The sequence below is a fragment of the Embiotoca jacksoni genome, unplaced genomic scaffold, assembly GCF_022577435.1.
Source record: "Embiotoca jacksoni isolate LCO1_2020_lvr unplaced genomic scaffold, fEmbJac1.0.p SCAF_50, whole genome shotgun sequence".
Taxonomy (NCBI): domain Eukaryota; kingdom Metazoa; phylum Chordata; class Actinopteri; family Embiotocidae; genus Embiotoca; species Embiotoca jacksoni.
Window position 1 is genome coordinate 2041877 of NW_027185404.1, and position 22312 is coordinate 2064188.

At 43.9% G+C, this 22312-nt stretch overlaps 2 protein-coding genes across 2 annotated transcripts; both read left to right on the top strand.

Annotated features, from left to right (window-relative positions):
* Nucleotides 1–1062: 1062 nt before the first annotated feature.
* LOC138211860 (matrilin-2-like) lies at nucleotides 1063–10236 on the top strand. Its single transcript, XM_069172015.1, is given in 13 exon segments — nucleotides 1063–1189; nucleotides 1290–1867; nucleotides 1970–2084; nucleotides 2833–2955; nucleotides 3799–3921; nucleotides 4113–4235; nucleotides 4479–4601; nucleotides 5863–5985; nucleotides 6456–6518; nucleotides 6521–6949; nucleotides 7048–7200; nucleotides 7619–7711; nucleotides 10002–10236. Coding segments are annotated over 13 exon segments (2229 nt in total). The 3' UTR covers nucleotides 10058–10236.
* A 374-nt stretch (nucleotides 10237–10610) lies between these two features.
* On the top strand, nucleotides 10611–21643 carry LOC138211882 (skin secretory protein xP2-like). Its single transcript, XM_069172048.1, has 4 exons — nucleotides 10611–10950; nucleotides 14825–15997; nucleotides 19510–19575; nucleotides 19848–21643. The coding sequence occupies exons 1-3, from the start codon at nucleotides 10863–10865 to the stop codon at nucleotides 19569–19571; spliced, it is 1323 nt and encodes a 440-aa protein (XP_069028149.1). The 5' UTR covers nucleotides 10611–10862; the 3' UTR covers nucleotides 19572–19575; nucleotides 19848–21643.
* Nucleotides 21644–22312: the final 669 nt, after the last annotated feature.

Below are 22312 nucleotides of genomic sequence, written 5' to 3' on the forward strand. Positions count from 1 at the left end.
TCGTCCTGTTGTTGAATGTGGATGTATTTGCTCTTTCTACACTGAGCACAGATCATTTTTAAGACAGCAGTGGAGCCTTCAGTCTGAATATGACAGGTAATGAAGGGCTCTCCTGGGGACTGGATTGGGAAACAGTCTGCAGTACCTGTCAGCCTCCCTTAAATCACTTTGAACCACCTATGCAGCAAAACATCCCAAAGCTCATTCAGTGAACTTCATATGAAGGCAAATGGGAAAACATGAACCTCCAGTCGAGCCTGCACGAGTTCAGAAACAGTGCTGAGAAGAATGCTGCTACAAATGAATATACAGTATAAACACTTTAAATTTACAAAGAAATTCTGCTTTTCAAAATGTGCTCTTCACTCTGCAAAACGAATGCATTCAACTATACACGCTGAAATGTGAAACGTGAAGCTGGGCAGGTCAAATAAGCAGGAGGTGAAAGTTCTCCCTATTTATATCCGTCCTCATCATTAACTTGTAGCTCTTCACCGATCACCTTCGTCACAGAGTCTCTATATCGGTTTCCTACCACGCAGATGGTATTTTCAGTCTTGCACGGGTGTTTAGTTATCGTCTAGTTTGCAAGATATTAAAAAAAAAAATAATCTGCAGATTTTAGTGAAATGTAATGAATGGTGTTTTGTGTGTGTGTCCACTTAAAAAGCTGCTTTACAACACACCTTCAACAAACCTCATTCAGTCTTTACAAAACTTAGATGTGTTTATGTCAAACGAAGCCTGACTGGAACTTAAATGTATGTATTATATTCATGTTTATTAGCATTGCTCACGACATTTACAATTCATCAGGTTTGATGCATTAATGAACCCGATCATGACCAACCACGATCAGACCTTCAATTGTTGTGTATTATGACACAGATTTGGTTTCCTGATATAAATTTAAAGAGCACATGTCTTTTTGGCAGCTGTGTTCTTTCTGCATCTGCTTTGTGCTCTTCCCTGCACACTCTGCTTGCACTGCATTGTGGGAGTGTTTCTAGTGTATCAGCTCTGGTTTTTGTGTCTCCGCTGCAGTTGCCAGCTCCCATCAGAATGAGGTCCTTGGCCCTCGGCCTCTTCTGTCTGTTGTGCTGCGATGCAGTGCGGCTGGACAGACGCCGTCTCCGACCCATCGCAGCCGCAAGTCAAAGTCAGACAGCGGTCGGTAGCAGAGCGGTCGGTGGGTGGTTTGGAACCAGAGCTTGTGTTTGTCTGTTTAACCAGCTTTGCCAGTTTTCACCAAAACTGATCCCAAACTTCCTCCCTGTCTTTGATTCCAGAGAACCCTTGCAAAGCCATCCCGCTGGACTTCTTCTTTGTTATCGACAGCTCCAGAAGCATCCGCCCCAACGACTACGAGAAGGTCAAGACCTTCATCATCAACCTGCTGCAGTTCCTCGAGGTCGGTCTTAATGCAACCCGGGTCGGTCTGCTCCAGTACGGCAGCGTGGTCCAGCCGGAGTTCTCCCTCAACACCTACACCACCAAGGCTGAGGTGGAGCAGGCGGTGAGGAACATGGAGCACCTCGCCACAGGCACCATGACCGGTCTGGCCATCCAGTACACCATGGAGACCGCCTTCACTGAGGAAGACGGGGCCCGACCGCTGGACCTGCACATCCCCCGCATCGCCATGATTGTGACTGACGGGAGACCTCAGGACACGGTGGAGGAGGTTGCATCTCAGGCGAGGCAGGCCGGCATCCAGATCTTTGCCATCGGAGTGGGCAGAGTGGACATGAACACCTTGCAGGCCATTGGGAGCGAGCCTCATTCTGAGCATGTGCACCTGGTGGCCAACTTCAGCCAGATAGAAACCCTGATCTCTGTGTTCCAGTCCAAACTGTGCGGAGGTGACGTTTCCCAACTATCTTCTCTCCGGTGTCCCTCTTTAATTTTCAATGCATATGCGTTTGTAAATGTGTGTCTGTGAATGTTCCTGCATGGATTAGTTACAGAGATGTGTGAGGTGGTGGACCATCAGTGTCAGCATCTCTGTGTGAGCAGCCCCGCGTCATACAGGTGCAAGTGCAGGAAAGGCTTCACCCTCAACCCTGATGGAAAGACATGTAAAGGTGAAAGAACTCTTCTTATTCTTTTTTCAAGTTTAAAGGTGACACTTCTTTTCCAGCTTTTTACATTTAGCAGTTTTCCTTCCGGCAGGCTCAAACGCTGTCAGCAATGAGTCACCAGTTTGAATCCTGACAGCCGGACTTTCCTCACATTATCCGTCTGTCTGAGTAAAGGCAAAAATGCAGGGCTTTAGTTAATACTATATTCTCAATAATTTATCATATGACCATTTGTATGTAAAAGCAGTTGGTCTTAGTGACAGATTTATTACCTCAATCTAAAGTCTCCATCAGCTCTATGGAGCATTTTAGTGCCGTTTAGGTCATTGTTTCGGTTTTCGCATCACTTTTCTGATTCAGTTTCAACTGTTTTTTTGTTTTTTTTTAAAGGCCCCTGTGACACTTATTCACATCACAGCTGACAGACACAGTCAGACACTCAGTAGAGAGCACAGTGAAGGATTCAGCCTCTATAGATCAAACGATCTCCCTCAGGAGTTGGTAGAGACCAAAGGGAGTGAATTTTGAGAGAGTCAAATCCAAATGAGTGCTGCTGTTCCTGTGTGCCTGCTGGATGTGTGAACACTCGACTGTTTGCTCACAAACAGTTTGACTGGGCAATTTAAAATGTGATAAATAATATCTCCTCGTTGAGCCGACAGCCGGTTTGTGCTGCTCCCAAACAGTTCATGCAGGTTTCCTTCTGCACTCTGAGCTGCAGCTGATTTCTCTCCGTGTCGTCTCCCTCCAGCCGAGGATTCGTGTGCTGTGGTGGATCACGGCTGCCAACACATCTGCGCTAACCTGCCTGATGGTTACGAGTGTCGCTGCCGTCCGGGGTATCAACTCACCGTAGACCAGAAGACCTGCAACAGTAATGAGACATTTCTGACTTTTACAAGAACTCCTGTCTTCCTTTTCCCTCGTGGGTCTCCTCAGTCTCTTCCTCTTCTTCCTCTTCTTCAAAAACCTTTAACAACAATCTTTATTATGTTTTATGGTGCAGGTCTTTTTTACATCTTGCCCTGGTCAGGATGGTGTCAGCCATGACAGACAGTTTAAAAAAAAGGATCACATTTGTTGCAGCAGAAGTTGTGACAAACCTACATTACCCACAATGCTCTAGCTCAATGTGTGTAAATGTATTAAACTGGTGGAGTTCCCCCTTTAAATATCTTTTTTTTTTTTTTTTTTTTTTTATAATGAAATACAATATCTTCAAAACAACTGTACAGTAGTTGTTGCACAAATGTGTGATTCTGCTGACGCCCCAGTTCAAAGGAGAGCCAGCCTCCCGCCTTCCTGAACATCAGACATCAGTCTGTCCACCCACCGTTGGAAGATGTCCCTTTCTGCTCCTCTGGAGGACGTTAACAGAAAATAAAGTGGGGGAGATTTCCTGGAGGAAGTGTGCTTTTTCAATCAACAGAGCAGCTGCTGAGGTGCAGCGGTGTGTCCAGAGTGTCAGAGTATCATCGTCACCAGAAGAAGGATTCACAGCTCTGCAGCTTTACAGCAACACTTCCAGGAGCGTGTTTTCATTTTGACTGAAAGAATAATAGATTTCTGCATGTCTGTTTTGTTCTAGTTTACTATGTGTACTGTGTATGTGTTGATTTGAACAACCTAATCACACAAAACAGGTCATATTATTATTACAGCAATAGCAGCAGAAGTATCGTTCTGACATTAATACGAGAGTCACCCTCCTCTTCAGAAATAGACTACTGTGACCTGGGGATCCACGGCTGTGAGCACAACTGTGTCAGCGTCCCAGAGTCCTTCATCTGCAGGTGCAACAAAGGCTACGTCCTCAATCTGGACAGCAAGACCTGCAGCAGTAAGTGCTTTTCATCATTTTGTAACCAGGTCAAACAAGTGAAAAGTAGCAACTTTACAGCAACAGCTCAGCAAAGTCATTTGCACTCAAACAGAGATATTTAGATCAGAAGAATATGAAACACAAACACACAGCAGGCTTCATTGAGTAAAATGAGACAACATCCCTGCTCTTTTCTGTTTTCCTCCCAGAGATGGACCACTGTGCTGACGGCAGCCACGGATGTGAGCAGGACTTCGTGAACACGCGGGACTCCTGCGTTTGTAAATGCAGAAAAGGCTTCACACTCAGACCGGATGGGAAAACCTGCAAGAGTAAGAGTCCGAGTTCTTTCTTTCATTTGATGAAGACAGGAGTCTGTGGCTGACTTGTGTAGTAATGCAACATACATTCATATCAATTGATGTAGATATCTTTCCTGGGATTTTAATATTTCTGATGCCCAAATAAAAATCTTTAACAGCATCAAATACATATTAGCTAATAAAATAATTCCTCTGTCCTTCATTCTTACCTGATTACTCTATTCTCCTGTCCATACTGATGGTTCCCTGCAGAGGTGGACCACTGTGCTGACGGCACCCACAGATGTGAACAGGAGTTTACCAACACAGAAGACAGCTGTGTGTGTAAATGCAGAAAAGGCTTCGCACTCAGACCGGATGGGAAAACATGCAAAAGTACGTTTATAACATGTCTTTACTCTCGTTATTAAACAAAGAAAGAATATTTTTCTTCCCAGTTTTAGTTTTAAGGCAGCATTTGTTTCACATTGACGTCTTATTGATTTACATCATGTATGTTCACTGATGTTTATTGTAGACATCCTCCATGCTGTGCACACATGTGAACTAAAGCACCTGAAGAAGCCTGAATGAAAGGCTTGTCTTACTTCAGATGTTCAAGACTCACGGAGGTTGGACATTATGAAGTTTGTTCAGATATCAGCCTCAGCATCATTTACCCGTCAGCGGTTTGACATCCTCCATTTTAATCACTGATACACAGCAGTATGATAAATAAATAAATGTACAAACATCAAGCTCAGTGCTAATTAATCTGCCCAACAATGTATTTAATGGATGTAAAATGTAATTTTGCATTAATCAGGATCATTAATTATGGCTCAAAAGAATATCTCGTGCAAGTAAGTGCAGCTCCAACAGGTGCAACGTTAGTCCCCCTCCATGAAGAGTTCAGTGATTGTAAAAGAAGACATTCAGGGTACTGATGGTTTAAGGGTCAATCAGTCGGCTGAACCTTCTGGTAGGAGTAAATATACACAACACATTCCACAACAATATTATGTATAAAGCTAAGGATATGACTACAGGGACGCTCGTAGACTTCGGTCTCTGTGAAATATCTTGATAAAATATTTGCGTGTACCGTTGGTACATGAGATCTACAGACGCTACATCTAACATGCAATTATTAGGGCGTCACTGTTTTCAGTGACGCCCTAATAATCCTTTGTGGACGATGAAGGTCCAGCAGCTTTTGACTTGCTGCTTGACCAAAGTTTCGGATGGACAGACAGACCGGCGGACAGAGCTTCAACTGACTTAAAAGACTGACACAGAATATGATTTATTGGTAATAATCACCAAAAAGATACAATACTTGATTGTAGAGCTGTATATTTGTTATTTATAAGCTTCCACATATTCTGTCTCAAAAAAGCAGACGTATTTTTGTCTGTAAAAATGATTTATTGAAGAGTTTGACTGCTGTATTCATGTGTGTGTGTGTGTGTGTGTGTGTGTGTGTGTGTGTGTGTGTGTGTGTGTGTGTGTGTGTGTGTGTGTGTGTGTGTGTGTGTGTGTGTGTGTGTAAATCCAGAAAACATGTGTGATTGTTTTTCATTTGTCTCCAACTGGTGTTTACAAGTTGCTTCTGTTTAATCACTGCTGCTGATAATAAATAATGACTCTCCTGCAGAGACGGACCATTGTGCCGACGGGAAACACGGCTGTGAGCAGGAGTTCATGAACACGGAACATTCATGTGTGTGTAAATGCAGGAAAGGATACACACTGCAGCCTGATGGGAAAACATGTCAGAGTGAGTCCTAAATCTTATTCAGTAACTAAACATAGAGACACGCAACGCCTGCGTAAAAAGACAGAATGCAAGTTTTCATGAGTCAAAGTGAACATAATTCAGAATGTAATATTTCATAAGCATCTTTTCAATGTTTGTTTTTTTTCCCTCTTCTGGTATTTACATGTTGCATCATTTTGAGTTGTGAGGTCAGTTTTAATCCCGGCACTCACTAAAAATGAGATTTTCTCTCTTCCTCTGGATTAAAGGGACATTCTGTGTTTGTATTTTCCACCGTGCAGTATTCAAATCTTCAGATAGTTGTTAGTGTGTTCGTATATTTTCCGTGTGGAACAGAAATCCCATGCTGATGGCTGTGATGACGGACATCCATAATATAGCCTATTATATAAATAAGAATTATTTCAGACATCTTAATGTGCCTCAGCAACATCATAGTAATCCGTGTTTCTCTGTAATGAAACCAGTAGGTGTGGATCTGTGTCGGACAGTGGACCCTGGCTGTGAGCAGCACCATTTTATTTTACATTCTTACCGTTCTTTATTCTGACAGAACCAGAGTGCGGCGATGGAGTCCTGGATCTGGTTTTCGTGATCGACGGCTCCAAGAGTCTGGGCCCCGCCAACTTTGAGCTGGTCAAGCAGTTAGTCAACGGCATCGTGGACTCGCTGAACGTTTCCAGGGCGGGAACACACGTGGGCCTCATTCAGTACTCCACCAAGGTGCGCTCAGAGTTTACCTTGGGCCAGTACGCCACAGCGCGGGACATCAAGCTGGCCGTGACCCGGATGCAGTACATGGGGAGAGGCTCCATGACGGGCTCGGCCCTACGTCACATGTTTGAGCTCAGCTTTTCTGCCAAAGAAGGCGCCAGGCGCAGCATACCACGTGTCAGCATCGTGTTCACTGATGGAAGATCGCAGGATGACGTTTCTGAATGGGCCAGTAAAGCAAAGAACTCTGGTATGTGTGTTAACAACTCTTTACGTCCCGATGCACTTCACTTTCCAGTGAAAGTATCTTTATTCTGATCTAATTGTCCTGTTTTCTGTCACTACCAGGCGTCACGATATATGCCTTGGGTGTTGGTAAAGCCATTGAACAGGAGCTGAGAGAGATAGCGTCCAAGCCTGTTGAGAAACATCTGTTTTACGCCGAGGGTTTTGAGAAAATGGGAGAAATTACAAAGAAGCTCAAGTCCAGGATGTGTACAGGTACTCTGCACAAGGTTTCACATTATCAAGGAAAGATCTGGGACCAAACAGGGACTCAAAGGATGTTGCTTTTATTAAAATCATAATGTAGTCTGTTGAGCAAAAAGGAATTTCCTTGAGGGCAGTTTGTTAAAAGTGTTTGGTTCAAAACTTCCCTCCATTATAATGATGCATTGCTGCCACCTGCTGCCACCGTAATAATCTGTGATGTTATCAGAGCAGCAGCACTGAGCAGTTCCTCCTATCACATCGCCCATCAGGGTTTTCTGCTCTGCAGTCACATGCTCTCCTCCTCGTATCTCTCACATTCTCTGCAGGCAGAGACGGGAAAGAAAACCTGCAGGGGAGGATTAGAAGAGAAAACAAACAGATCCAACGACAGAAAGGATTTCTAACTCAAATCATTTTTCCCCAACAGATAAACCATCTGACGAAAACATGTGCCAGTGTGAGAACATCATAATGTTTCAGAACCAAGTCAATGAGAAGCTGAAGAACCTGCTTCAGAATAATATCCTTTTCTGTTGACTCCACTGTGTTTCCAAACTATCCTCCTTATTAAAAAAGAAAAACTGAAATATCACATGGTCATAAGTATTCAGACCCTTTGTGTGACACTCATATTTAACTCACATGCTGTCCATTTCTTCTGATCCTCCTTGAGATGGTTCTACTCCTTCATTGGAGTCCAGTTGTGTTTAATTAAACTGATTGGACTTGATTAGGAAAGGCACACACCTGTCTATATAAGACCTTACAGCTCACAGTGCATGTCAGAGCAAATGAGAATCATGAGGTCGAAGGAACTGTCCAAGGAGCTCAGAGACAGAATTGTGGCAAGGCACAGATCTGGCCAAGGTTACAAAATAATGTCTGCAGCACTCAAGGTTCCTAAGAGCACAGTGGCCTCCATAATCCTTAAATGGAAGAAGTTTGGGACGACCAGAACTCTTCCTAGACCTGGCCGTCCAGCCAAACTGAGCAATCGTGGGAGAAGAGCCTTGGTGAGAGAGGTAAAGAAGAACCCAAAGATCACTGTGGCTGAGCTCCAGAGATGCAGTAGGGAGATGGGAGAAAGTTCCACAAAGTCAACTATCACTGCAGCTCTCCACCAGTCGGGGCTTTATGGCAGAGTGGCCCGACGGAAGCCTCTCCTCAGTGCAAGACATATGAAAGCCCGCATAGAGTTTGCCAAAAAACACATGAAGGACTCCCAGACTATGAGAAATAAGATTCTCTGGTCTGATGAGACCAAGATTGAACTTTTTGGTGTTAATTCTAAGCGGTATGTGTGGAGAAAACCAGGCACTGCTCATCACCTGCCCAATACAATCCCAACAGTGAAACATGGTGGTGGCAGCATCATGCTATGGGGTGTTTTTCAGCTGCAGGGACAGGACGACTGGTTGCAATTGAAGGAAAGATGAATGCAGCCAAGTACAGAGATATCCTGGAAGAAAACCTCTTCCAGAGTGCTCTGGACCTCAGACTGGGCCGAAGGTTCACCTTCCAACAAGACAATGACCCTAAGCACACAGCTAAAATAACAAAGGAGTGGCTTCGGAACAACTCTGTGACCATTCTTGACTGGCCCAGCCAGAGCTCTGACCTAAACCCAATGGAGCATCTCTGGAGAGACCTGAAAATGGCTGTCCACCAACGTTCACCATCCAACCTGACGGAACTGGAGAGGATCTGCAAGGAAGAATGGCAGAGGATCCCCAAATCCAGGTGTGAAAAGCTTGTTGCATCATTCCCAAGAAGACTCATGGCTGTACGAGCTCAAAAGGGTGCTTCTACTCAATACTGAGCAAAGGGTCTGAATACTTATGACCATGTTATATTTCAGGTTTTCTTTTTTAATAAATTTGCACAAATTTCTACATTTCTGTTTTTTCTGTCAAGATGGGGTGCTGAGTGTACATTAATGAGAAATAAAATGAACTTTTTTGATTTTAGCAAATGGCTGCAATGAAACAAAGAGTGAAAAATTTAAAGGGGTCTGAATACTTTCCGTACCCACTGTATATACCTTAAATGCATAGTTTTAGTTCTACAAATTGTGCAGTAAATATATAAATAGCATGAATAGCTGCAGTTCACAGTGTCAGGATTTTTTTTTACAGCCGCTATAGACACTGTATTGCCTCATTAAAACATTCACCAGAAGCAGGTGCAGGTGTCAGCTCGCAGCCAGCTGATTGTATCGACCACGCTGATGAAACCGCAGACATAAACTGCTTCTAATATTCAAATTAGTTCCCATATTTACTCCACACTGGGAAATCTAGCAGATGTAAACCTTCTCTCAGTGGTATGTACACTCTGGAGGATTTAATAGTAACAACAATAATAATAAACTTTATTTGTGTTGCACCTTTCATACAAGAAATGCAGTTCAAAGTGTTTTATAGCAACAAAATGACATGCAGTGTTTCACATAAAAACAGATATAAAGGAAGGAACATTTAAAAATATAGGTAGGAAATAAGATGCATAAGAACAGATGAAATGCATTAGAACAGATAAAGTGCATAAAATTAAACAAATAAAGTTGAAATACAATTAAAGGCGCGGTAGTTCAAGTGCAGGCAAGTGCAAGAGAGCTTCAGGAGTAACTCGTTAAGGCTGATGCAGAGAGATGAGGATGAGGCCACTTGGTGTGCTGATGTTGCATCTTTCTAGATATTTTTCCACCTACTCTTTTAAAACCAGTAAAACCACGACTGTTTGGTTTCTAGGACTTGGCACGTTATTTGCTTATTTGGATTTCTTTGATAAACTTTCTTTAACGTTGCTACTTGAAGCCATGTCGAAGAAGCTGGAGACTCTGGAGAATCAACTTGTGACTAAATGAAAGGCCGAGACTCGTCCAACCTGCAGCGTCCCTTCTGAAACATATGCAGATGCAATTTTTCCTACTGAACATATTTATACACTTTTCTGACATATGACATATTTTTGTTTGAAATGTTCTGTGTTATGTAACGCCAAGTTGCATAATTATTTCTTTGTACAGTACACTGAGAAATAAACATTTTGTACTCCACATTTTTGGTTTAATTCTTCACTACAGTGGACTTTAAAACAGTCTGCCAGGCATCTCTGGTACTTTATCACAACAGACAAAAAAAAAAAAAAAAAAAATGATGAAATTGCTGAATTACACAGTATATTCAAACTACTAAATGATTCACTGAATCCAAACACATGACTGAAGTACTGCTAATGTATGAAGAAGTACATTTCATGTGTGCTATCCTAAACATGACCACCGGGTGGTGGATGTCTTCCAGAGGGGACAGTATAAAGGGGCGGACACACACTTCCTGGACATGCTTGCCTCCTCCTTCTCCTCCTGTATGAATAGTGTGACTGTGAGCAGTCAGGGAACACTCAGCAGTGCTGCCTGCATTGCTTCGCTGCAGCTCATAGCAGGTTGTTGTCTGGTGCAGGAGGGCAGCAGGCCATGCATGAACACACAGGCAGACAGGGGGAGATAATGGTGCCCAGCGACTCTTAGGAACTGGAGAGAGTTTCCTGTTTTCACTGCCAGACAGTCTCTGTCCTTGAAAACAAGAGCACACTAAGACTTGTGTGTGCTCGCTCCTAAAACAGCCTCCAAGTTTTTGATTCATCTCGACTCTTTTCTTGTTCTGAACATGGGGTGCTCTTCATCCAGCACACAGACTGTTGATCAGGAGAAGAGACCAGGCACCAAGCCTGAGGAGAGCAATGGAGACACACTGGGTGAGTAATGGTGGTACATGTTTAAAAGTGTCCTTTCTTCTTTACTGTTTGTGTGTTTTTAAGTGTTGTTGTGCAGCTGCTCCAAGTCTTTGTGTGACTTCCATTGAGTGAAGTGTTCAGAGGGGTGTGTGCCTGCTGCCGGCTGCTCTGGTACACCGTGTGCTTTCTCACTCATACTCTGCTGCACTGCATACTTCAGGAACTCGCGGCAGAATTATTCATGTTGAGTTATTTCTTCATCCAGTGCTTGGTTTTTATTTGTAGCCAGTTATTTCTAGCTTTATGTTCACTCAAAGTGTGTTGACAAGACCGTGAACTTCATCTCTTGACTTATTGATGAAATGAGACCTGAGAAGGAGCTGACTTGTACAATCATGTTTGATTCTCAACCTCCTTCCACAAAGTGAACAGAGCATTTGGGTTGTTGGACCTCTGCAGGGCTGCTCTGACGGTGGCACGGCGTGGAGGCCAGCTGGGAGTGTTTAGCCGTCTATTTGCAGCCTGAGGCAGACATGCAACCCAACCTGTTTGCTACCACTGTACAGTGTGTGATTCATGACTTTACATGGTTTTCAATTAAAAGAACTTGTTGTTTTACAAGATCTAACTGATGGCATTTATCTGCTTCATGTTTTAAAAGTTTGAATGCAATTGATGTTCTCATAAAGAGTTGCTTGTCAGTAATCATCTGTGTCCATGAAAAGAAGTGATTGAAACTCTCTCCAGGAATTTCCAGCTCTCACACACACAGTGGATGCAGCAGTCCAGAGCAGAAAGAGAAGAAGCTGGAGAGGTTGACGCTCTTTAGAGAAGAGCCCAGATGTTTCCTCCACACTCTCCCGTCTCCCCCCGCTGGGATGCTTTGTGTGTAACGGCCTCAGTTCGCCTGGCTTTGCATGTATGTGCTCTGTGTTGAAGCCCGTGCAGACGCCCACCAGTCGGCCTGACACAGCCCATGATTGTCCATTCATTTATTGGCACATGGCTATGTCATGCCAGGCCCAGCTGCATGTACAGTATGTTCTCACTGCGCTGCACACACATGCCATGACAGCCACTGTTTATACAAAACTCCAGTTAATACAAAGATGTGAACGATGAAAAGATGAAACTACATTCAGGAGTAAGGACGTGTTATGTATGAAGTGTGCCTGGCATCGTTCCTCTGCATTCATGCTGGCTGTTTCATGTCCTCTATGTCACTGTATGATGCTTGTGTCAGGGCATTGTCCCGCCTGCCGGCTTTAGTCACCTGGAGAAAGCGCGAGTTCCTTTCCAGGCTCTTACATCACCGCAGCAAGAAAACCACTTATTGTGCTCTCTGCCCGTCAGCCTTCTCTACATGTGGAGGTTTTAAATCATACAGTGTGCAGTCTGTCTAACACACCAGCTGTATGCCATCCAAGCCACCACTGGTCCCATCCCCAGTCCGGGCCCCTGGTCTGCCCCCCCCCCTCCCCTCCCCCCCTCCCCCCATCCCCAGCCATAGCTCTGTTTTGACTGGGATCTCTGTCATCTTTGGCTGCTAAATCATGTTGACACACGAGTGATCCACGCCTGTAATGGCCGTGTCTGTCTCGACCCAAACACACATTCACACTTCTCAACAGCAGCTTCTATTCTCCGTGACAGTCGGTGTGAAATGAGGATTTCAGATTAAAGAATCGCAACTGATTGAAAACATGTTTGAAACCTTTGAAACAGATAAAGGAAATGTGGAGAGTCAAAGAGCCACGTGAATGATTGTAAAACATCTGAAAACATCTTTACTTTCACACTTCAACACTCTTATCTCAGACGTGAAATGTTTTGCTTCTGTGTTGCGTGTCCTTCCAGCGGCTCGTGTTCATGCAAGTTGCCAGGCCGTCACATTCCCTTCCACCCATCACTCTCAGCTCCTTTTACCGCCTCTGACAGACAAATAAAATCAGGAAGCTGCAGCGTCCAAACTCTCCGCCCGCTCAGCCGGCTGAAGCCTTCTGGTTTGTCTCGTTTGTGAACAACGTCCACTCAGTGTTTTCAGGAGGAAGCTTGGATCCAAAGTGTCTGTTCAGCTGTTGTGATTCCTGTAAACGAGACGTGCGTCGAAGTTCCTGACATTTGAGTTGAAGTATCCGAGCCCACTATTGTTCCTCCTATTGTCCCGGTTCCACCTGCGGCCTGACGGCCTGTTCAGTGACTGTATAGAGCCGGGACCAGGGAAGAAGGAGGAACGCACAGACGTCTCTCCGAATGCATCAAGCCATCGTCATGTGTATTTTATTTCCTCTGAGACTGCGTGCCTTCGGGCCTTTGGACAAACGGCCTTCAATAAAGCATATTTTCAACTACGGAAATGAAAGATGGATCTTTCCTCAACACGCATCCTGTGTGCCCTTATTGCTTATTTCCCATCTCCTGTGTTCTGTGTTGACTTGGAGGTTCTGTGTGTGTGTGTGTGTGTGTGTGTGTGTGTGTGTGGACCTACTGGCCCAAATGGAAAATAATATTCATTATTATGTTTTTGTTAGTGTGTAATCAGCTCCAACTAAGACTCCTTGTGTTTTCATTACCTTGGAGCAAATCCTTCATACCCACAGTGGCTCCTCCTGCCATGTTGCACCATCATGTTTCTACAGTAGCCCAGCGGGGACAAACCAAACACTGGCTCTAGAGAGGGCCTTTCACAGATTTTACGAGTTTTGCTGCCATAAAAAAAAAATTCTCCCACAATGCTTAGCGGTGGGAAGGTAAAAGGGGGGCAACCTCCCCGCTAGACGCCACTGAATCCTGCACACCACTTTTTTCTAATCTATAACATACCTGTCAAGACTGCTGTCTCTTCCCGGGTCCCCCCCCATAAATCTCCCGGTGCTCTCCCATAATTTGCATCCCGCTCAAATTTTGACGTCAGACACGTATCACAGGTTTTCTATGTTTGTCTGATGCTACCCAGTTGTGAGACAGTCTATGAAATTGTAGCTACAAAAACCATCCACATTCAGTTTTAACTCATCTTTCACCGCAACCCTTCAACCAACAACCCGATTCAAGCGGTGTGTACAGCAGCTTTATGAGTAGACCAGTCAGCTAGTTAGCTAGTTAACTTGCATGTTGGCAAAATGCCAAAGGAAGACCTCCAAAAAACAAACAACAACAAAAGGAACACACCTGTAAAAGAGTTTGAACCGTTTCCATTTATATTTTCTATGGCTCTCTTTTACAAAGTCTACAGGGTTGATTCAACTGTGCAACAACAACGTACACACACAGAAAACTACACGCAGCAAATGAATACTTACTAATATTACGTTCATGGAATGATAATATCAGATATTTTATACTACATTGGTAAACTTGTTGTTGTTGTTGCTGTTACACATCACATCAACATTCTGCCGCAAAATCATCACCTACCATATTTTGGAACCTCAATGTCGTCAATTCTGATTTATTAGTTGAAATAATCCAAATCCATGTCCACACGCAATTAAATATATTGTTTAGAATGCATTTCATATAATACATGTTAGAGTCAATACAAACAGTGAAGATTTTATTATTAGTATTATTAGTATTATTTTTCCTTCAGCTTAGAAATAAATGTAATATATTTAGTCAAGAAATGATGATACAGGAACATGCAGAATACCACGCAACATAGCACGTCATTACTGTATGATTGAATAGGTGTTGTCATCATGAATATGATGGTGATTAATAAAACCATTCAATTCATAGACTGGCTCAAGGACAGATTCACACCCCCCCCTGAATATCTTGTTCAGGCTGTTGTTGCTCAGTGTTTCAGATTAACACGGCATCACGAGCTGAAAGGACTGACCACTGATCAGATGTCTGACAGATCCTAAGAAAGTTTCTCTTTTGTCGACAGCTGTCAGGAACGGCATCATCGCAGAAGATGCACAAACCATCGAGGACCAGATGCAGCTGCCCGTTCAGACTGCCTTACCAGACGATCTTCAGCCGGGTACTGATGAAGAGGCGGAGGCCGTGTTAGTGGCCCTGGAGGCCCAGGAGGATCTTGGTTCTGGGGAGGACCTCCTATCTGCTCCTGAGCCGAAGCCAGAACCTGCTGAAGAGCCGGCTCCAGAGGCTGCAGCTTCGACAGAAGCCCTCGCTGAGCCTGAGGCTGCTGCCGCAGTGGAGGAAGCACTTCCTGTAGAGACTGTAGTGGCTGAGGCCCCTCCTGAGGTCCAGGCCCTAGTTGAGGTTGCTGAGGAGGCCCCCGCTGTTGAATCTGTTGAAGCAGTGCAGAAAGAGGCCCCTGCCGTTGTTGAGGAGGTGGTCGCTACGCCAGCTGTTGAACCGGTTGTATCTGAGCCAGCAGAAAACCCAGTGGTTGTGGAAGAGGCTGTTGAGGCCCCTGCTGAGGCCCCTGTTGTAGTGGCTGCTGAGGCCCCTGTTGTAGTAGCTGATGAGGCCCCTGTTGTAGTGGCTGATGAGGCCCCCGCTGAGGCCCCTGCTTCAGTGGCTGCTGAGGCCCCTGCTGAGGCCCCCACTGAGGCTCCGGCTGAGGCCCCTGCTGAGGCCCCCACTGAGGCCCCGGCTGAGGCCCCTGCTTCAGTGGCTGCTGAGGCCCCTGCTGAGGCCCCCACTGAGGCCCCTGCTGAGGCCCCCACTGAGGCTCCGGCTGAGGCCCCGGCTGAGGCCCCTGCTTCAGTGGCTGCTGAGGCCCCTGCTCTAGTAGCTGCTGAGGCCCCCGCTGAAGCTCCAGCTGTGGAGGCTCCAACTGACAATTGTGCAGCAGAGACGGCTTCAGCAGCCGCAACTGAAGCTGCAGCACCAGCTGAACCCTCGGAGCCTGCTGCACCTGCAGAGCCGGTAATAGACACAAAGATTGCTGCAGCAACTGTTCCAGAGATGCCGCCATTATCTCCTGCTGCCGAGGTGGCAACAGAACCTCCCACAGTCCCCGCTGAGACGGCTCCACCGGCAAGTGTGACCTCCGAGTCTAATGCAGACAGGGCAGCTCCAGCAGAGGCTCCTGTGGCTGAATCAGCACCTGCACCTGCTGCAGATCCAGCTGCTGAACCTCCACCAGATGGTATGAAACACCAACACCTCCAGATTACACTCGGCATGCTCTAATACCTGTAAAAAACTCCTGGCCCCCATTTTAATGTAACTATTAATCAACAATGCTGAAAAGAAACAAGAATCCCAGAGGAGAGTTTATTTCTAGATGTTTTTAATATTGTATGTTTAGATGTATTTGGCAGACTTTCTTTATATGACAGGTGATACACTGCTATGTGGTGTGGTCACATTTCCTCCAGAGTAAAACCAATAACAGCAGAAGGACTTGAGTAGATGATGGCTGCTTTTGTTTAGGTGTGTCCCAATGATTTACTTCATTGAACACAGAATTGTTTCTCCGGCAAACCTGTCATACTACCTCATCATCATCAGTTTTGGGGGTGGACAGCAAACACTGCAGCGCTGCTACTGCCTGAAATAGCTGAGAAAATCTATGCAAACATGGTTCAGGCACTAAGCATGTGCTAACAAGCAGAAAGAGGTGAGTGACGACAGACTCAGGAATATGTGATACATGGACAAGAAGATCTTGTTTACATCCTGGTAAACCATTGATGATCCTTCACATGTCCAAACAGCAGATCCATCTTCTAGTAAGAGAGACTAGAGTTTGGTAACTAAACAGGTATCCAACAAGGGAGTGGTTGGAAACCCCAAACTGAGTGAAGCATTCAGTCGTTCTTGTAATAATCCATCCTGCACATAGATTCCTGTGTGTACTCCTGTGATTGCTTGGAGCTGACAGGATGAACAGGATATTGTTGGGCCTTAAGGCGAAATACAAAGCACAGTGTGAGAAGCAGAAAGCAGCCACACATGCTCAGAAATGAAGGCTTGTCTTCAGCGTGTTGATTATAGCACGAGCATGTTGTCAGCACAACAGCTCCAGTCAGGCAACTCTCTGTCATTGTGCCTACGGACTGATCATGCCCTGCTGCTTCCAATTACACAAGACAATGTAAAGTCTCTACAGGCCTGACAGGAGTCCCGTCATCACCTAAAACCATTTACAGCTCTCAATTCGGAAAAAAATGAGTCCGTTGGTACTTTATTTGGAATATGTTGTAGTGATTTGTTGCCACAGTACTGAAGCACTTTTATGTGCTTGGCTCTAATATGTTGAATGTTACACCTTCGTATTACAAAGTTCAGTGATCAGGTAAAAGAGTGAGTGACACAGCACACACAGCCATTCACACAAACACAAATAAATGTGTAGAATAGACTGCAATGAAGACACAATGAATATACAGTGGGTACGGAAAGTATTCAGACCCCTTTAAATTTTTCACTCTTTGTTTCATTGCAGCCATTTGCTAAAATCAAAAAAGTTCATTTTATTTCTCATTAATGTACACTCAGCACCCCATGTTGACAGAAAAAAACAGAAATGTAGAAATTTGTGCAAATTTATTAAAAAAGAAAAACTGAAATATCACATGGTCATAAGTATTCAGACCCTTTGCTGTGACACTCATATTTAACTCACATGCTGTCCATTTCTTCTGATCCTCCTTGAGATGGTTCTACTCCTTCATTGGAGTCCAGCTGTGTTTAATTAAACTGATTGGACTTGATTAGGAAAGGCACACACCTGTCTATATAAGACCTTACAGCTCACAGTGCATGTCAGAGCAAATGAGAATCATGAGGTCGAAGGAACTGTCCAAGGAGCTCAGAGACAGAATTGTGGCAAGGCACAGATCTGGCCAAGGTTACAAAATAATTTCTGCAGCACTCAAGGTTCCTAAGAGCACAGTGGCCTCCATAATCCTTAAATGGAAGAAGTTTGGGACGACCAGAACTCTTCCTAGACCTGGCCGTCCAGCCAAACTGAGCAATCGTGGGAGAAGAGCCTTGGTGAGAGAGGTAAAGAAGAACCCAAAGATCACTGTGGCTGAGCTCCAGAGATGCAGTAGGGAGATGGAGAAAGTTCCACAAAGTCAACTATCACTGCAGCCCTCCACCAGTCGGGGCTTTATGGCAGAGTGGCCCGACGGAAGCCTCTCCTCAGTGCAAGACATATGAAAGCCCGCATAAAGTTTGCCAAAAAACACATGAAGGACTCCCAGACTATGAGAAATAAGATTCTCTGGTCTGATGAGACCAAGATTGAACTTTTTGGCGTTAATTCTAAGCGGTATGTGTGGAGAAAACCAGGCACTGCTCATCACCGGCCCAATACAATCCCAACAGTGAAACATGGTGGTGGCAGCATCATGCTATGGGGGTGTTTTTCAGCTGCAGGGACAGGACGACCGGTTGCAATTGAAGGAAAGATGAATGCGGCCAAGTACAGAGATATCCTGGAAGAAAACCTCTTCCAGAGTGCTCTGGACCTCAGACTGGGCCGAAGGTTCACCTTCCAACAAGACAGTGACCCTAAGCACACAGCTAAAATAACAAAGGAGTGGCTTCGGAACAACTCTGTGACCATTCTTGACTGGCCCAGCCAGAGCCCTGACCTAAACCCAATTGAGCATCTCTGGAGAGACCTGAAAATGGCTGTCCACCAACGTTCACCATCCAACCTGATGGAACTGGAGAGGATCTGCAAGGAAGAATGGCAGAGGATCCCCAAATCCAGGTGTGAAAAGCTTGTTGCATCATTCCCAAGAAGACTCATGGCTGTACGAGCTCAAAAGGGTGCTTCTACTCAATACTGAGCAAAGGGTCTGAATACTTATGACCATGTGATATTTCAGGTTTTCTTTTTTAATAAATTTGCACAAATTTCTACATTTCTGTTTTTTTTCTGTCAAGATGGGGTGCTGAGTGTACATTAATGAGAAATAAAATGAACTTTTTTGATTTTAGCAAATGGCTGCAATGAAACAAAGAGTGAAACATTTAAAGGGGTCTGAATACTTTCCGTACCCACTGTATATGAATATTACTACTGTGTTAACATTCATATTGCTTTTATTGTGTAGTTTCCTAATATGGACAAATTGAATTTTGATGCTTTGGCAGCAGTGTTCATGAACTGTCATGACATTAAAGCACTTTGAAGGGACGCATTTGTCCAATATCATTCTGCACATAAACTCATGCAGCGGTCAGTTTCTCAGTGTGAGGCAGAGCTTACGGTGTTTTTTGCACCCAACTCTCCAACTTCTGAGAACATGTTGTACTTTTCGGGCAGAGACGCCCCTCCATGCAGCACATGTAGGATACTGGGCTGGTGTGGATGACTTGCTGTATTGCATCATTTTTTACAAGACTTTCTCTCTGGAGGCTGTGTGTGCTGTGTCGGTGTATGTGTGTGTACATGCGCGCCTGTTAAGGTAACTCACTTGTAAACCAGTTCAGGAGAACCAGATGTGGTTAAGAAGGAATGTTAGCTCCGCCCCTTTTCCTCTGAAGGCTGTAGTGACAGTTGTTGTGTCTTCAGTTTGGTGACAGTAAAGTTTCGTCAAACGCACTCACAGCCATCAAATTAGAATGAAAAAGTTTTGATTTCCTCTTAATGTGTGTGTGTGTGTGTGTGTGTGTGTGTGTGTGTGTGTGCACGTACAGTGGCATCCACAAACGAGGCCTCTCAGGATCCGGAGAGCGAGAAAGCCAAAAAGGAGGATTGAGTTGGTAAGAGCACGGCCACAAACCACACTTTAAGTAGGAGCGGCTCACTTTACTGAGGCCGGCTTTTACATTTAGAGACACCCAGAGCTGAACACACTGTTCCTACAAGATACACTAACTACTCACATTTAGTGACTTTTGATACACACAAAAAATAAGTTGACTTTAAGTGTTGTTTTCTAACTCACACAACCAAATGTAGTGAAAACTGTGAATAAGAACAACAGAAGTGTTTCAGATGTTTTAGTTTTGTATCACTTTTCATTTTCTTTCAGAAAGAAGACACTCATGAAAATACAACCCCCCCCCCCCACACACACGTATACACAGATATACACGCACACACACACACACACACACAGATACACAGATATACAGATATACACGCACACACACACACACACACACACACACACACACACACACAGATATACACGCACAAACAGATACACAGATATACACGCACACACACACACACACACACAGATATACAGATATACACGCACACACACACACACACACACACACACACACACACACACAGATATACACGCACAAACAGATACACAGATATACACGCACACACACACACACGCACACAGATACACAGATATACACGCACAAACAGATACACAGATATACAGATATACACGCACACACACACACACACACACACACACACACACACGTATACACACACAGATACACAGATATTCACGCACACACACACACAAATACACAGGTATATATACACACAGGTATACACACACACACACACACACACACACACACACACACACTGTAAGACATCTGGAGGGAAAACAGGACGGCATAAAAGGAGAAAAAAAGATTCTTATTCGCACTCACCAAACTGTACGCCAGATACATTAATCTTCACTGTGCCTTAATAACTTCTCTTTTAGGAAGGAACAGAATTTTTCCTACATTTGTAAATAAACCAGAGGAGAAAGAGGGGTTTTTATTTTATTTTTGAAGTGCCTGGAGCCACATGCTACACATGCAGGCCTTTATGATGGAGGTGCTGTGAGAGCACTTGGACAGGTAACGTGAGACTGGAGGTTGTAACTCTGTGAAATGTGTGAACTCTTCAGAGACTGGAGTGGCCGTGTCTTGACGTGTAGGGAAGGATGCTTGATTATTTAAAGTAGCTGCTTCTGAGGAAAACAAGCCAAACATGACTGTGAATAAAATTATGCAAAGTGATAGAAAATACCAAACTGGATTGGCAAATAAGGGTCAATGCTAGTTAATTGTACTTTTTTCAACTATATGTAAAAGATTTTTAAAGATCACATTTTCAAAGTTAAAATTTTATGTTTTTCAAAATGTAAATTCTGCCAAGAAACCACATTTATGTTTGTTGTTTACACATTATTTGATTACGACCTTTCTAATAAGGCTCGTTGGATTAATAGGAATGACATTACTAAGTGTTGAGTAACAGCGCACAGAGTAAAACTGATAAATACTACTGGGAGTCAAACCTGTGCTTCCTTTAAAAAAAACATAATACCATTTCATTGGTGTACATGAAAAAAAAAATAGAAATAATTTGTGTTTTGTGTAAAGGAAATAAATGTGAATGATGACATGCATATGTAAGAGATTAGTGACAAAACAAATCCCTGCCAGGAGGAAGATGCAGACGAGTACATGTCCTCTTCCTGGTCCATGGAGCCGGTTTGTACAGCTGCACTGCTGCAGGCAGATGTTCATAAAATTCTCTTCCTGAAAATAAAAGGCCTTTCCAACTATAAATATAAAGACATGGTAGGGAAACCCTGATGTCCTATGCTTGCAGGGTTTAGTTTGAGTGAATTACAAACTTGTTTACCACAGTAAGAGATCACCCTAGTGAACTCCTCATTAGTCCTACATGCTGTGTTAAAAAGGACTTGGAAAATATTTGAACTGCGTAAGATGTAATGGAGGTTGAGGGAACAACTTTCTTTTGATTATGTTTTCCATCTGTTTCTTTCTCTGTAATATATTCATTCTTTGTACTTTGTCTATGATTCTGCTAACCTTTTAGTGTACAGAATAAAGTTTTACTCACTAATACATGTGCTCTGTGTGAAATAGTTCTGTGATTTAGGATATGGCTAACACTGGGTTTCCAATAGTCCAACATGTGTTCGGTCTAAAGGAACATGCCTGTTACAGTAACAGGGCTCAGCTCAGCTCAGTACAGGGACAGATTCATAAAAAGCTGCTTTTCAGTATCAAGTTTTACAGAAACCTGCTAAATAGTCTGCAATTTAAATTAGCGATGATGTTATGAACACAAAACATGCCCTGGTTCGACCACGTCATTTAAAATGAATTCATATTTTCCACAAGAGCTGCCTCAGTTTCTCCTCCTCCCATATTGATACATGAATCGCCTATTAATCTCCTCTGAAAATACTTTTCTAAATATTTCATATTATTTAAAAGGAGAATAGAACAAAGACAGCTTCATCTGGTTTTTAAAATGTAGAAACGAGTATGTGCCGTGATGAGCCAGCAGGTTTCTTTTTTTTCTCCCAAACTTACACACAGTTCAGATCACACAAACGGATGCAGACAGGAGGAGATGATCATTGAAGGCGATGTTGTGTTGGGATGTGCAGCTTTCATGTGTTAACGTATCCCTGTCATAAAAACCAGGCTCAAAAGTTGATGAAGCATGAAAAAGGATCAATGAGATAAAAGTTTGTTCGATTTTCTGTAGAGCTTA

What these genes read in the sequence shown, in the direction of transcription:
- LOC138211882 (XM_069172048.1), top strand. Translation starts at nt 10,863, where the DNA reads ATGGGGTGCTCTTCATCCAGCACACAGACTGTTGATCAGGAGAAGAGA. An exon ending in GAGCAATGGAGACACACTGG is followed by an intron (nt 10,951 to 14,824) that starts GTGAGTAATGGT and finishes TTTTGTCGACAG; the next exon opens with CTGTCAGGAACGGCATCATC. An exon ending in TGCTGAACCTCCACCAGATG is followed by an intron (nt 15,998 to 19,509) that starts GTATGAAACACC and finishes GTGCACGTACAG; the next exon opens with TGGCATCCACAAACGAGGCC.